This window comes from Mobula hypostoma, chromosome 20 (genome assembly GCF_963921235.1).
Source record: "Mobula hypostoma chromosome 20, sMobHyp1.1, whole genome shotgun sequence".
Classification (NCBI taxonomy): Eukaryota; Metazoa; Chordata; class Chondrichthyes; order Myliobatiformes; family Myliobatidae; genus Mobula; species Mobula hypostoma.
Window position 1 is genome coordinate 48010539 of NC_086116.1, and position 15096 is coordinate 48025634.

General features: G+C 39.5%; 1 protein-coding gene across 3 annotated transcripts in view; it reads right to left on the reverse strand.

Moving 5' to 3' along the window:
* The window catches only part of LOC134359209 (protein PHTF2-like), a 90784-nt gene that overhangs the window by 53803 nt on the left and 21885 nt on the right, over positions 1-15096 (reverse strand). Inside the window, exons 2-3 of one of the 3 annotated variants that reach the window (XM_063072163.1) lie at positions 8809-8888; positions 3481-3537 (exon numbers count right to left, since the gene is read on the reverse strand). In XM_063072163.1, coding sequence (XP_062928233.1) covers positions 3481-3537; positions 8809-8853 — 102 coding nt within the window. In that variant the 5' untranslated portion in view covers positions 8854-8888. Of the gene's footprint in view, positions 1-3480; positions 3538-8808; positions 8889-15096 lie in introns of those variants that run through there. The other 2 variants (XM_063072164.1, XM_063072165.1) reach the window with 2 other exon arrangements.

The window sequence follows — 15096 nt, forward strand, 5'->3', positions numbered from 1 at the left end:
TTCTGCCCCCTGACACTCTCAATTTCTGGCACTCTACTGATGTGTTCCATTGAGAAGACTAATACAAAATACTTATTCAGTTCATCCGCCATTTCTCTGTTCCCCCTTACATCCTCTACAGTGTCATTTTGTAACAGAATGATGTCCACTCTTGCCTCCTTATATATCTGAGAAAAGCTTCTGTTATTTTTATATTATTGGCTAGCTTACCTCCATATTTCATCTTACTCCTCCTCATTACTTTCTAGCTGCATGTTCTTGATTTTTAAAAGTTTCCCAGTCCTCTAGCTTCCCTCTAATTTTTGCTACATTGTATGCCCTCTCTTTTGCTTTTATGCAATCTTTGATTTCCCTTGTCAGCTACTGTCGCCCCATCTTCCCTTTAGAATGTTTGTTGGGGATGAATTGATCCTGCTTCTTCCAGGTTACTCCCAGAAACCCCAGCCATTGCTGCTCTACCATTATCGCTGTTAATGCCCCCCTTCCAATCAATTTTGGCCAGCTCCTCTCTCAGTTTTTTTTATTTAGAGATAAAACATGCTAACAGGCCCTTGCAGCCCAGTGAGCCTATGCTGCACAGTTACACCCACCAATTAACCTATTGACCTGCATCTCTTTGGAATGTGGGAGGAAACACATACGGTCATGGGGAGAATGCACGAACTCACACCGACAGCAGTGGAATTGACGCTATAATAGTATTACACTAACCACTACACTACCATGCTGACCTCATGCCTTTGTAGTTACCTTTACTCAACTGTGATTCCAAATATCGGATTTCAGCTTCACCCTCTCAAACTGCAGGGTGAATACAATCATATCATGAAAGCAGTACCGAATGGTTCCTTTACCTTAAGATCCCTAATCAAGTCTGGTTTATTACTCGACTCCCAATCTATTGAATCCATTGCCTTTTCCCTAGTGGGCTCGACCACAAGCTGCTCTAAAAAGCTATCTTATAGCCATTCTATAAATTCCTTCTCTTGGTACCTGCACCAACATGATTCTCGCAATCTACCTGCATATTGAAATCACCATGACCATCATACCATTGTCCTTGTTACATGCCTTGTCTATCTTCCTTTGTAATTTGTACCCCACATCCTCATTACTTACTACTACCCCACATTCTTACAATCAGAAAAAGACCTGTATATAACTCCCATTGGGGTCTTTTCACCCTTGCAATTTCTTGACTCTACCCACAAGGATTCTACATCGTCTGATCCTACGTCACTTCTTTCATTTTATGCCAACAAAGTCACCCCACCCCCTCTGCCTGCCTACCTGCCCTTTTGATATGTGTTTTAATCAATGGATGTTAAGCTCTTGAATTACATAATAGGCAGCCGAATTCATGCATCATGAATCAAATGGATGCCCAATGCCACACCCTTTTAATCAGTAGATAAACCGGTACAATAACATGCATTCCAAAGTCAAGAATCTTCACATAATGCTGGCAGTTTCCCTGATGAACTACAGTTCCATACTATTTTGTACTTGGAGATACAGAAAGAAAGCAGGAAGGCAAAAATAATTAGTTTAAACAAGTTTAGGATGTACTCAAAGCAAAAAACTCTAGATGATGGGGGAAAAATGCCAGAAATAGTTGGCAGATCAAGCAGCTACTGTGGAGAAAGAAATCAAGTCAATTTTTCTGGGCAGAAGATCTTTATTGGAACTAGATAATGAGAAAACAAGTACGCTTAAATCGTAGATGGGAAGAGATGAATGGAATATCTGTAAATAGGGTGGAAACTAAGATTGTCCTGACATCACAAATATAGCAGTTAGAGAAAGCAAAAGGAATATGTTGACCGGAAATCTAAACCAAAAGGAGAATGCTAGAAATACCCAACATTTCAAGCAGCATCTATGGAGAGGAGAAAAACACAACACAGTGTTAATGTGAGGGATGGACGATCCTCCAAGCCTCCTCCCACAACACTGATAACTGTAGTAGTGCTACTTCTTGTATTCACACCAAACTAAAATAAAACTCTGCTACCAATTTTCCACCCTGTTCTCACTTTCAAATTGTCTCCTTTTGACTTTCCTTCCTCTCTTCATGTCAGGGGGTATAGGTTAATCACCAATAACCATTACAAGCCCAGCAACTTCGACACAGATCATAAGTACATCTCTTCCGATCCTGCTTCCTGTAAGGACTCCATTCTATTCTCCCGTCAGCCGCCATTCCAAATCTCTATTATATCTTTTCTGCAGATGTTTCCATACTAGTGTCTTTGACATTCTTTTGCTTAGTTGTGGCTTCCCTTCCACAATAGAGCCCTACACCACGCAAACACTTCTGCTTTTATTAAATTCCACCCTCCCAGTATTGAGAAGGGACAATTCCTTCCACGACTTTCTAGCTTTCTATGCCATCTCCACCAATGCCACTTCTAATGGCTCTTTCCAATACAACCCCTGGAGTTACAACACCTCTTCATTTACCTCTTCCCCTTCCATCCTCCAGCAACAAAAACAGCCCTTGTGGTGAAGTAGCAATTCACATGCACTTCTTCCGATTTAATGGGCTTCAGTCAGTGGTCATGATGTCATCTCCTCTACACTGAGGAACCCAAGTTCAGTGACCACTGAGTGTATTACTTTGATTCAAGTCCACAAGATGACCCTGAGCTTCATTACTATAATTCTCCACCCAACTTTAATTCTGACCTCTGCCATTGGCTTCCTTCAATGTTCTACTAATGCCAACGAAAGAACAAGAAACAGTACTTGCCTTCTGTCTAGGCACATAAAACTATAAGACCATATGACATTCAGCCATTCAGCCCTGCACGTCTGTTCCACCATTCTATCATAGCTGATTTATTATCCCTCTCAACCCCAATTTCAGGAAGCCAAGCATCCTGTTTGCATCAGATCTGGCTAATTCTGATGCAAGATCATCCAATCTCCAAAGTAAGTGCCATCTTTCTCCTCTCTTCACAAACACTGGTTGATTTGCCGAATATTCCCAAGAAACACTTTTGTTTCAGATTTCTGAACAAAATATAAATTTTCTTATATTATTTCATGTTCTTTTCCAAATATAGAGCTTTTTTTTCCATTGAATCCTTGAGAGTAAGAAAATGAGAAATATTTATATATTGGTGTCACCACCCACCCTGAAAATATTAGCCAAAGTATTATACATTTCAGCCACAAAACATCCAAGACATTATTAAATATTTCAGAATTTTAAACCCATCTCAAAGTCGTCAACCAATTTTTTGTTTAGATCACCAATCAGAAAAGCCATTCTGCCAAATCTTTTACACCAGAAAAAAAGAGTACTGTCCACAATTACTGCTTTGCAATGTTTTTGTTTCCTACTTATCAACAATAATATGGACGTGCTGAAAGTTCACGTCTTATTTAAATACAAAATTCACCTTTTATTTCACTTATTTCTTGCATATTACTTTTAGTGCTCAAAGTACCTATATTAAGTGAAAAACACATTACCTTTATCTCTCGTTGTTCCACAGATTTTTCCCATATCTGTTGATCATAGGCACCAATCTGCAAAATATTTGAGTTTTTGAAATATAAGGACATACATTTTATAAATGTAGTTGGTTTAATGTCTACCATAAGCTCTTGTAATAAATTTTGCAAATTTTATTTTATGTGATACATACTACTTGAAACCCCAAATACAAACATTATTATATCATTTTGGAAAGAGAAATAAAGTTCACATTCATGTCTAAATTTTCACAAATAAAACAACTCCAGGTGTTTTATATTTAAGAAAAACCGTAACTACTCAGTTATTGTGCTCCAAAACCTGAACACAAAGCACTGTAACTGAACTTCATATAATTACATCATCACGTCAGACCAGCCTCTGGAACCCCAACTCAATGTTGGTGGCTGTGAATTATGGTAGGGGAATCTTCCAAATCTTCGTGAGCCAATTTAAGGCATCCTACCGAAGTCTTTAACCTTGGAACAGGCCATCGTAAAGGGGCCTTAAGGGGATGTTGGAGTGCATCAAGGCAGATGTAAACAAATGAGGCAGAATGTAGGTCAGCGGGACCCAAGAGTGCTGTACATTATGATGGAAGGCAGGAAAAGGTACAAAGGAACTGAATTTACCGAGGGGGGTGGAACACTGTTAAAAGGCTGACTAGGTGGTTGTGGCATCAAGAATAAAATCACCTGGCACTCGTAACAGCTGCCCATATACCAACTCAGTTGCGAATGTCCTCTTTTGAAGCTGTTCTGAGCCCCAGCAGGACCCACGAGAGACAATCATGCCAACACTCATCGGTCAGGGAAGCCCTCAGAGCAGCCTTTAAGAAGCGATGAAGCTACTCACCTAAACCATTGGACTGTGGGTGATAAGCTGTGGTGTGATGTAGCCTAATGCTGAGGTTACGAGTCATCCCAGCCCAGAGGTTTGATATGAATTGGGGACCACAGTCAGAGGAAATATCAGATGGGGTGCCAAACCGAACAACCCAGGTGCTGATGAATGCCTGAGCCACATCTGCAGCCATTGTCAAAGCTACAGGGATGACCTCTGGCCACCTGGTGGTACAGTCCACTATGGTAGGGAGAAGCACGAAACCACGGGGGGCAGGGAAGAGGACCAACCAGGTCCACACCTGTGATAAAGCAAAGTAGTATGTTGCAATTAGCAAGGCAGGATGTGCTAATCGAAAGAAAAAGGCTATCCAAATACCACAGGTGGATGACTTGCAGAATAAAATGGCCAATACTGATACAGACAGAGAATAAAAGTAATCAGAAGTTGGAGAATTTATTAGTGTCTAGAAAACTGTGATGTGTTCAGACTGAAGATGAGGAGCTGCTTCTCAAGCTCATACTGGGCCTTATACCAACAGACAAGTCAAAATAGGAGTGAGATGCCAATTAATATGGCAGGGAATAGAAGGCTTAAAAATGCTACTCTGGGCTGAACGCAGGTGCTCTACAGTCAACCAGTATAGTCCAGTGTTAGAGACACCATTGTGGACATTGAATAAACAGCAAAGGTGCAGGTGAATCATTGTTTTACCACTACATAAGTTTCTCAGAATCCCTGGCCCAAACATCTGCAGCTGGTTCATTAATGAGCAGCTGCCAACTAAATATTTAACAGCATTCAATTCCACTTGGCAGTAACCGTTCGAAACTATTAAAGTCAAGGTGACAGAGAACAATTATGACAAATAACTGGGATCTCAAACAACCTTCATTATCAAGTGATGGCAAGAACAGGGCACGTTAAATAGTTTGGACGACCTAACTTAAATCCTGATTTTTCAATTGTCCAGAAACCGCAAAGGGTACAATGGAACATTTACCACTGGCTTAAACAGATTCAAGCAAAGCATTCAACTTAACAAGTAGTCCATGAAATTCCTTTCCTTCTTCAATTTTAGTTATTCCAACTCAGAAGGCAAAATAAATTAGTGCCTATTCATTTTATTGACATTAAATTGGTGAATGATTGAATAAAATAAAAAGAAAAAAGAAAAAGGTCAAGTAGGGGAGGCAAAAAGAAAACTCCTCTCAGGTTTTTAAAAAAGGTATTAGTACATGCAGGAATGATATTTGAAGATTATACATAAAGCTCATAACAATGACTGTCTCTTCACGTTGTCAATGTAGCCTAATTGAACAAATCCCACCCATTCAATATATTAACCCTCAAGTAGTAATTGAATCAGAATCTGCATTCAGTTATACTGACAACTTTAACTGTGTTTATCTGCATCACTAACTCAGAAATACAAGAACCGAATTTGAGACTACAGTTTCATATTTCCATTGAATTGAAAGTAACACTTATCCCCAAAATGATTGCAGCAAAAGGAAGCACCTGCATATAAACTTATTCACCATTTTTCCAGGCAAGATGAAAAAGCATTAAAGTGCAAAGCCACATGCAGTGGGACCACCAGATGCATTAAACCCCACATAAAAACAACAAGCATTCAGTATAATATCTGAGCATTTAACAGGCATCTGAGAAGAATCACAAGGAAAAAAGGAAAGGGTGTTGTCAAAGTTGACAAGGAATGTTGGCTAGGCTAGAGATGGTTTCTTTCAGAACAGGAGACTGAGAAGTGATTTTTTTGGAAGGGTTATGGAAAAAGAGGCCTGGACAGAGTGGGCAGGAAGAACTCATTTCCTTTACCAGAGGTCAAATTTAAGATTAGTGGAAGAATTACAGGACCGTTTTAAGGAACACACAGAATAGCAAGGTTCTGTAGCTAATGACCCGAATGCATAGCACAATCTGAAACCCTAACCAATTACAACACTAAGGAACCCAAAGCCTACAGACAACGAGCTTGGAAAATTTCAAAGTATGCTTTCTTGACCAGCATGAACCAATGCGATAAATGGCCTCCCCCTGTGCTATACTTGTTTTATATATGATTCTATACTTTCAAATGCATTGGGCTTTTAAAGTGCTCTAACCCTATTTAGTGAGAAACATCCTAAATGACAGGTGTAGAACGAATATCCACACCAACAATTTTGTGCTAGCTAAATGAGTGGTATCAATCAAAAATTCTGTTCTCTCAGAACAGAGACCAGCTGACAAATTAGCAAATGACAAACGTCTACTCCAAGGAATCAGAATCAGAATTAGTATCACCAGTATATGTCATGAAATTTGTATATATATATACACCCACACACACATACATATATACATATACATATATATATATATAAAAGAAGTGAGGTAGTGTTCATGGGTTCAATGTCCATTCAGAAACCAGATGGCAGAGGGGAAGAAGCTGTTCCTGAATTGTTGAGCATGTGTCTTCAGGCTTCTGTACCTCCTTCCTGATGGTAGCAATGAGTAGAGACGATGTCCTGGTGGTGGGGGTCCTTAATGACGGACACTACCTTTTAGAGGCACTGCTCCTTGAAGATGACCTGGATACTACGGAGGGTAGTACTCATGATGGAGTTGGTTAATTTTACAACTCTGTGAAGCTTATTTCGATGCTATGCAGTCACCACTCACCCACCCCCATGCAAGACAGTGATGTAGCCAGTGATGCTCTCCACAGTACATCCATAGAAATTTGCAAGTGTTTTTGGTGACATACCAAATATCACACTCCTAATGAAACATAGCCACTGTCTTGCCTTCTTTATAGCTGCATCGATATGTTGGGTCCAGAATTGAATATATGATATATTCCTCAATCATAAAGTTGACTGATAGTGGAAAAAAAAGGTATCTCTCTAGCAGAAGAGCTAGCACACACACACAGCTCACGTGAGAAATAGAGCATCAAAGAAGAATATCATGAGTGAAGAACACCTCATTTTTTAACATCGCACAATACTAATGATTGTTTGACTAAAATTTTAAAGTATAAAATAAATTATTTAGGCCTAAGGGAATGAGACTGTTATACCAATGATACATCAGAACACGTACAGGAACCTGCAGCCATTACTAGTCAGTTATTAGCCCAAAATAGGTTATATTACTCTGAATAACTGACTTATTATCTGATGTACTACCAAAGCAATTACAAAAAAAAACTCAGTTTAAAATCCCTAATCAATGCCATGTTAGCTGAAACAGCATTTGAGGCCATTATAAATGGACTCTGCCTCCTTGGGTTCAGAAAGTCTGGCAACATATTCTCATCCGCGTTACCCAGTAACTGGACTGGTAAAAACATGCATAAATTGAGCAACGACTGCACTGGGCATCACTGTAACATACTATACTGTTGAATCACCCGCAGTTATTCGCATTTGAGGATCATACATGAATACTCATTTGAACAAGATGGGACAGAGATTGCTGTGATTCAAGAATCACGTGTTGCCTACATGATAACTCTGTACATAGTTACGTACATCCTAAACTACTTGATATGTACAAATGCTGAAAATAATTACTTTGACAACAGGTTACCTTCAAAGTACTGAAAACTGTTGGTTACAGTAAAAATGTTGATCTATATGTGAAACTAGCTTACTAATATTTAGGTAAGCAAGGTTATACTTGGAAAACAAATGCACTCAAGCAAAATTCTGATCAAGTACATGCAATCAAGGACTAATGTGACTAGTTTAATTGACGTCAACATTTTCAAGTAAACATGCGACAAGTTTACCCTGGTATACACTTTGTTTAGTACAACAATAAAATTAGATGGCACTTTCACTGTGGTAAAATATATAAAGACATTAAAAAGCGCTTAAAAATATCACCCACTGCATGCCTACATACACATTCATTTTGGGACTATGATTACAATCCATTGCTCTTCAATGCAGATTTAACATTGCATGGCAAAGAAAAAGGAAGTGGCGATCTATAAAAATAATCTAATTTCAAATTATACATGTGCTCTATTTCCAAAGGTTGCAGCACAAACAGTAGTTCATGAAAGCTATCAAAGAATAAACTGAAAATGTTATGATTTTTTTTTAAAACAGACATTAATTACTTCAATCATAAGTGTTTCTGGTTGATTGCCATCATGTTCAAAAATGAAGACCCAAAAGAAAGAAAACCAAATAGCATAATTTAATGCCAAAATATTATAATAAATAAAGCTATAAACTTTTTTCCCCTTTTCCTCTTCTGAGTACATAAAACAGAAAAATGGAACAGAGACATGAAAATCTAATGAAATCTGATCTCTTTAACTCTATTCATTTTCCATTTATTGAAAAAGTTAAACAAACAACAGTAGTGCGAAATGCAGCCTTGCCTCTGTATTACTTCTTTTAATCTATGATACAGATAAGTTAACATAGAGCTCAGAAGTTAAGTTAACCAATACAACCTACCTTCTTTTGATACCACACTATAGCATCTGTCACTTTAGACGCCATTTATCCCCCCTCAGTCACAAGCTGGGTATTTCAGGCTGAAAAAAGGAAAGTAAACAATATTTTAATGCCACTTGCAAGTTATTTACATGATTGGAAAGTGAAGTGTACAGGTGCCGCAATAGTATTACATCTAACCTCGTCACTGATTTAAGGTGGTGCTTTTATAGTGGCTGGTAGCTATAACAACCAAAAGTTGTTGTACTGGAATAGTTCTAACCACAGATTTTCACACGCTATAGAAATTCCACCCACCTCTAGTCTGAAGTGACTGAACATACTATTCAGCATAATTCAGGAGGGAGGGCTTCATGTTTCTGGACAATTGGGCTTTGTTCCAGGGAAGGTGGGGCCTGTTCCCACAGGACTGTTTGCACCTGAATTGGAGGGGGACTAACATCCTTGCAGGTAGGTTTGCTAGTGTTGCTCCGGGGAGTTTAAACCAGATTTGCAGGGGGAGGGGAACCAGAGTGTTAGAGCAGATAGTGAGGTGGAGGAGGATAAAGGTCATGCGAGGACTGCAGACAGAGATCAAAGGTTTGTAGTGATAGAAATGTTCTCAGGTGCATCTATTTCAATGCAAGGAGTATTGTAGGTAAGGCAGATGAGTTTAGGGCGTGGATTGGCACGTGGGATTACGACATTATTGCTATTAGTGAGACTTGGTTGCAGGAGGGGTAGGACTGGCAGCTTAATGTTCCGGGGTTCCCTTGTTTCAGACATGACAGAGGAGGAGGAATGAAAAGGGGAGGAGTGGCATGACTAGTCAGGGAAAATATCACAGCAGTGCGTAGACAGGACAGCCTGGAGGACTTGTCTACAGAGGCCATATCGGTGGAGCTGAGGAACGGGAAGGTGTGACCACACTAATAGGGTTGTATTATAGACCGCCCAATAGTCAGAGAGAATTGGAGGAGCAAATCTGTAGAGAGATAGCAGACCGATGTAAGAAACAGAAAGTTGTAATAATAAAGGATTTTAACTTTCCACATATTGACTGGGACTTCCACACTGTGAAAGGGCTGGATGGCTTGGAATTTGTCAAATGTGTTCAGGAAAGTTTTTAACATCAATATATAGAGGTACTAACGAGAGAGGATGCAATACCTGATCCCCTATTAGGGAACCATACAGGTCAGGTGACAGAAGTATGTGTAGGCGAACATTTTGGGTCCAGTGACCATAATGTCATTAGTTTCAAGTTAATTATGGATAAGGATAGGTCTGGTCCTCGAGTTGAGGTTCTAAATTGGAGAAGGGCCAATTTTGTGGAAATGAGAAAGGATCTAGGAAGAGTGGATTGGGATAAGTTGTTTTCTGGCAAGGATGTGTTCAGTAAGTGGAAGGCCATTCAAAGGGAAAATTTTGAGAGTGCAGAGTTTGCATGTTCCCGCCAGGATTAAAGGCAAAGTCAATAGGCATAGGGAACCTTGGTTTTCAAGGGATATTGGCGATCTGGTTAAGAAAAAGAGAGAGGTGTATAACAGGTATAGGCAACAAGGAACAAATTAGGTACTTGAAGAGTATAGAAAATGTAAGAAAATACTAAAGAAAGAAATCAGGAAGGCAAAAAGAAGACATGAGGTTACTTTGGCAGAAAATAATGAAGGTAAACCCAAAGGGTTTCTACAAGTATATTAAGAGTAAAAGGATAGTAAGGGACAAAATGGGTCCCCTAGAGGATCAGAGTGGTCGTCTATGTGTGGACCCTCAAGAGATGGAGGAGATCTTAAACAGTTGTTTTGTATCAGTATTTACTCAGGAAGCTGGCATAGCATATATGGAAGGAAGGGAAACAAGCAGCAGTGTCATGGAACATATAGAGATTAAAGAGGAGGAGGAGATGCTTGCTGCCTTACAGCGAATAAAGGTAGATAAATCCCCCGGGCCTGACATGATATTTCCTCGGACCTTGAGAGAGACTAGAGTAGAAATTACAGGGGCCCTGGCAGAAATATTTAAGATGTCCTTAGCCACGGATGCGGTGCCAGAGGATGGAGGGTAGCTCATGTTGTTCCGTTGTTTAAAAAAGGCTCCAAAAGTAAACCAGGTAATTACAGGCCAGTGAGCCTGACATCAGTAGTAGGTAAATTATTGGAAGGTGTTCTGAGAGAACAGATATACAAGTATTTGGACAGTCAAGGTCCGAATAAGGATAGTCAGCATGGCTTTGTGCATGGTAGAGCGTGTTTAATGAATCTTGTAGAGTTTTTCGAGGAGGTTACCAAGAAAGTAGATGAAGGAAAGGCTGTGGATGTTGTCTACATGGACTTTAGTAAGGCCTTTGACAAGGTCCCAAATGGGAGGTTAGTTCAGAAGGTTCAGACACTCACTAGGTGTCCATGGAGAGGTTGTAAACTGAATTCAAAGTTGGCTGTGTGGGAGAAGACAGAGAGTGATAGTGGATGACTGCTTCTCAGACTGGAGGCCTGTGACTAGTGGTGTGCCTCAAGGATCTGTGCTGGGACCATTGTTGTTTGTTGTCTATATCAATGATCTAGATGATAATGTAGTAAATTGGATCAGCAAGTTTGTTGATGTTACCAAGATTAGAGGCGTTGTGGACAACGAGGAAGGCTTTCAAAGCTTGCAGAGGGATCTGGACCAACTGGAAAAATGGGCCAAAAAATGGCAGATGGAATTTAATGCAGACAAGTGTGAGGTGTTGCATTTTGGAAGGACAAATCAAGGTAGGACATACATAGTAAATGGTAGGGCACTGAGGAGTGCGGAGGAACAAAGGGATCTGGGAGTTCAGATACATGATTCCCTGAAAGTGGCGTCACAGGTAGACAGGGTCGTAAAGAAGGCTTTTCATAGTCATAGTCAGAGCAGGGCGGATTTGGCATCTGGACATTCATAAATCGAAGTATTGATTATAGGAGACGGGGTGTTATGGTGAGGTTGTATAAGACATTGGTGAGGCCAAATTTGCAGTATTGTGTGCAGTTCTGGTCACCTAACTATAGGAAGGATATCAGGAAGATTGAAAGAGTGCAGAGAAGATTTACTAGGATGTTGCCGGGTCTTCAGGAGTTGTGTTGCAGGGCAAGATTGAACAGGTTAGGACTTTATTCCTTGGAGCGTAGAAGAATGAGGGGGGATTTGATAGAGGTTTACAAAATTATGAGGGGTATAGACAGAGTAAATGCGAGTAGGCTCTTTCCACTTAGATTAGGAGAGATAAATACCAGAGGACATGGCTTTAGGGTGAAAGGGGAAAGGTTTAGGGGGAACTTCTTCACTCAGAGAGTGGTGGGAGCTGCCATCTGACGTGGTAAATGTGGGCTCACTCTTAACTTTTAAGAATAAATTGGATAGATACATGGATGGGAGAGGTCTGGAGGGTTATGGACTGGGTGCAGGTCAATGGGAAACTAGCGGAATAAAGTTTCAGCACAGACTAGAAGGGCCAAATGGCCTGTTTTCTGTGCTGTAGTGTTCTATGGTTCTAATTCCATCACAGAAAACACTTAGTCTGACTGAGAACACAATACTTGCAATTTCTCTTACTGTATGAAGATCCTCCACTCTAATGTGTTTTAATCCTTCCATTGGGAGTATCCCTAATGGAAGCCCCACAGCAAGAATACAAAAGGGTTTGCACATATGCAAAATTTACTCAGCACAAACACCAAGCAAAAATTTAAATTATCAAGAAAAAATATAGCAGCTAAAGATCTAACCAAGATCTTATTGACAGTTGAGATCCTCTTTCACGCTAGAGCTAGAAAAATCATCTTAAAAGTAATAGAAACGTTACAACAGAAAAGTTACAACATTCCATGAAGCATTTCATTTCTCTATTTCGTAGATCCTCATTAAAAATTATCCAAATTTGCAATTCTTAAAAATACCACTGAAGTACATCTTCAATAGTTCAATAGTTCCACTTAATATCAGAGATAGTATACAATATAAAACTTGAAATTCTTGTTCTTCACAGACATCCACAAAAACAGTAGTGCCCCAAAGAATGAATGACATTTAAAATGTTAGAACCCCAAAGCCCCTCCCACACACAAGCAGCAGCAAAGCAATGACCTCACCCTCCCCCAATTACTGCAGCTAAAAAAAACATCAGCAACCTCCACCTACCAAGAAAGCAATAACAAAGCCCCCAAGAAAGACCATGATCTGCAGCACAATAAAAACTAATCGTTCACCCGACAATCCGACATTCCACAGACTCTCTCTCTCTCTCCTTAATAAAGGGACAGAGATGTCACCCTTTCTCAGCAAGAGGGGAGACCAACAAAAACAAGCAACTTGCCGATTTACGGTGTTAAAAGTCTGCTGCGTTGCTTTTTTCCCCCAGAGTTTTCCAACTCAAGAATTGGTAACAAATTCTCCCGCACCAGAGCTTCCTCATCACTCTGATTATTAAATATCTACCTATCAAAATGTTGCACTACAGCTAAAGAAATTAGATTAAGAAACATGCAATAGTAATGGCTAGGTGTTGATTTAGTTCCATTGTGTCACTTAAGGTCATGTAATAATCTATGTTATGTCTAAGTTTTTAAAATTTGAACTTGGGCAACAGTAATTTCCAACTGTATAGAATATTTGACTACATTTAAAGGTTTAAAATCATTTCACAATTGCACCTATACTTGCAATAGAGTGTGCTGTATGTTCATCAAATTCAACCTTGGGATAGTGGCTTTGTCATTTGACAAGAGATAAAGCAAATTAGTCATGTGTGCCTACTTGAGATAAAAATTTAGGCAATTTCACAAAAATGTAGAAAACTCTTCTGACATTTGGTGGGTTATGGTTGACATTTCCCCTGTTCAAATGTCTAGAATCAAAAAGGTCATGGATACAAAATTAGAAATTAGGTGATTCTGGACAGAGATAAAAAGAAATGTTCTCACATTGAGAATGGCATATCTTTGGAATTCACTACCTACATAACACAGTAGAGGTTCAGTAGCTGAATATATTCAAGACAGAGATTTTAGGTATTAACACAAACAAGGGATCTGTGACTTGTGCAGGAACATAACATTTTGATAAAAAAGATAAGCCAATTCTTTTGGAATGCTGAAGCAAGCTCATACAATCAAATGTTTCTCTTTCTATTCCTGTCTTTCAAATAATATTTGACACACAGCTACCGTGTGCAACATTCAGGCAGATAACCAAAATGTTTGGTGACAGAGCTAGTACAATGGAAAACAGATACATACAAAAGTACATGAAATAAAAAGGGGTCTCATTGAAGCCTATCAAATGTTGAAAGACCCAGATAGAGTGAATGTGGAAAGTTTTCTATAGTGGGGATGTCTAGGATCAGAGGGCACAACCTCAGAATAGAGGGACGTCCATTTAGAACAGAGATGAGGAGGAATTTCTTCAGCCAGAGAGTGGTGAATCTGTGCAATTTATTGCCACAGGCAGCTGCAGAGACCAAGTCATTGGGTGTACTTAAGGTGGATGTTGATACATTCTTGATTAATCAGGGCGTGAAAGGTTACAGGGAGAAGGCAGGAGAATGGGGTTGAGAGGGAAACAGATCAGCCTTAATGAAATTGCAGAGTAGACTCGATGGGCCAAATGGCCTAATTCTGCTCCTATGTTTTATGGTCTTAAAAAAAGCCCATTCTATAATATCAGAACAACTGAAAGCAGCTGTCACTCAGTGAAGTGCAAATGATCAGGAAAGAAAGAAAATGCTGGCACTCCTCTTGAAAAGACAGATGCCATTAATAGAATATGCAATTCAGAGTAATCTCTCTAACCTCTAATGGAATTTCTTACAATGGGAGCAATTAACGTAAATAGTATTGACCTATTGAAGTTAGATCTGTGCTTGAAAAAGAAAGATGACATGTTGATAAACAAGAAAAGATAAGATTATTCAAATGCAGCAGAAAGCACCTGGTTGGACTAGTTGAACCAAATAGCCTGCTTCTGTTTTGAATACTTTAGATAATTCTCTATCAGAGAACTAGCTGCATATCAGGAGGAAATAACTAAGGTAGTTTGTACTCCATAATGTACAAGGACAAGGAAGCCGATGCTAGATCTTGGCAGCATTAGGTGGCAATGGAGAACGTGTAGTCAGGTTAGGAAAATAAGGAATTACGTGACACAGGATGTCATTTACGCCTATTACAAAACCATTTCAATGGTACAGCAAAACAGAAAACTGATGGAGCTCCCAATCAATCACAGTAATTCCTTTGGTTCTTAAGCAGCCACCTACCTGCCAATAACTTACAATGACATTCTCCTAGC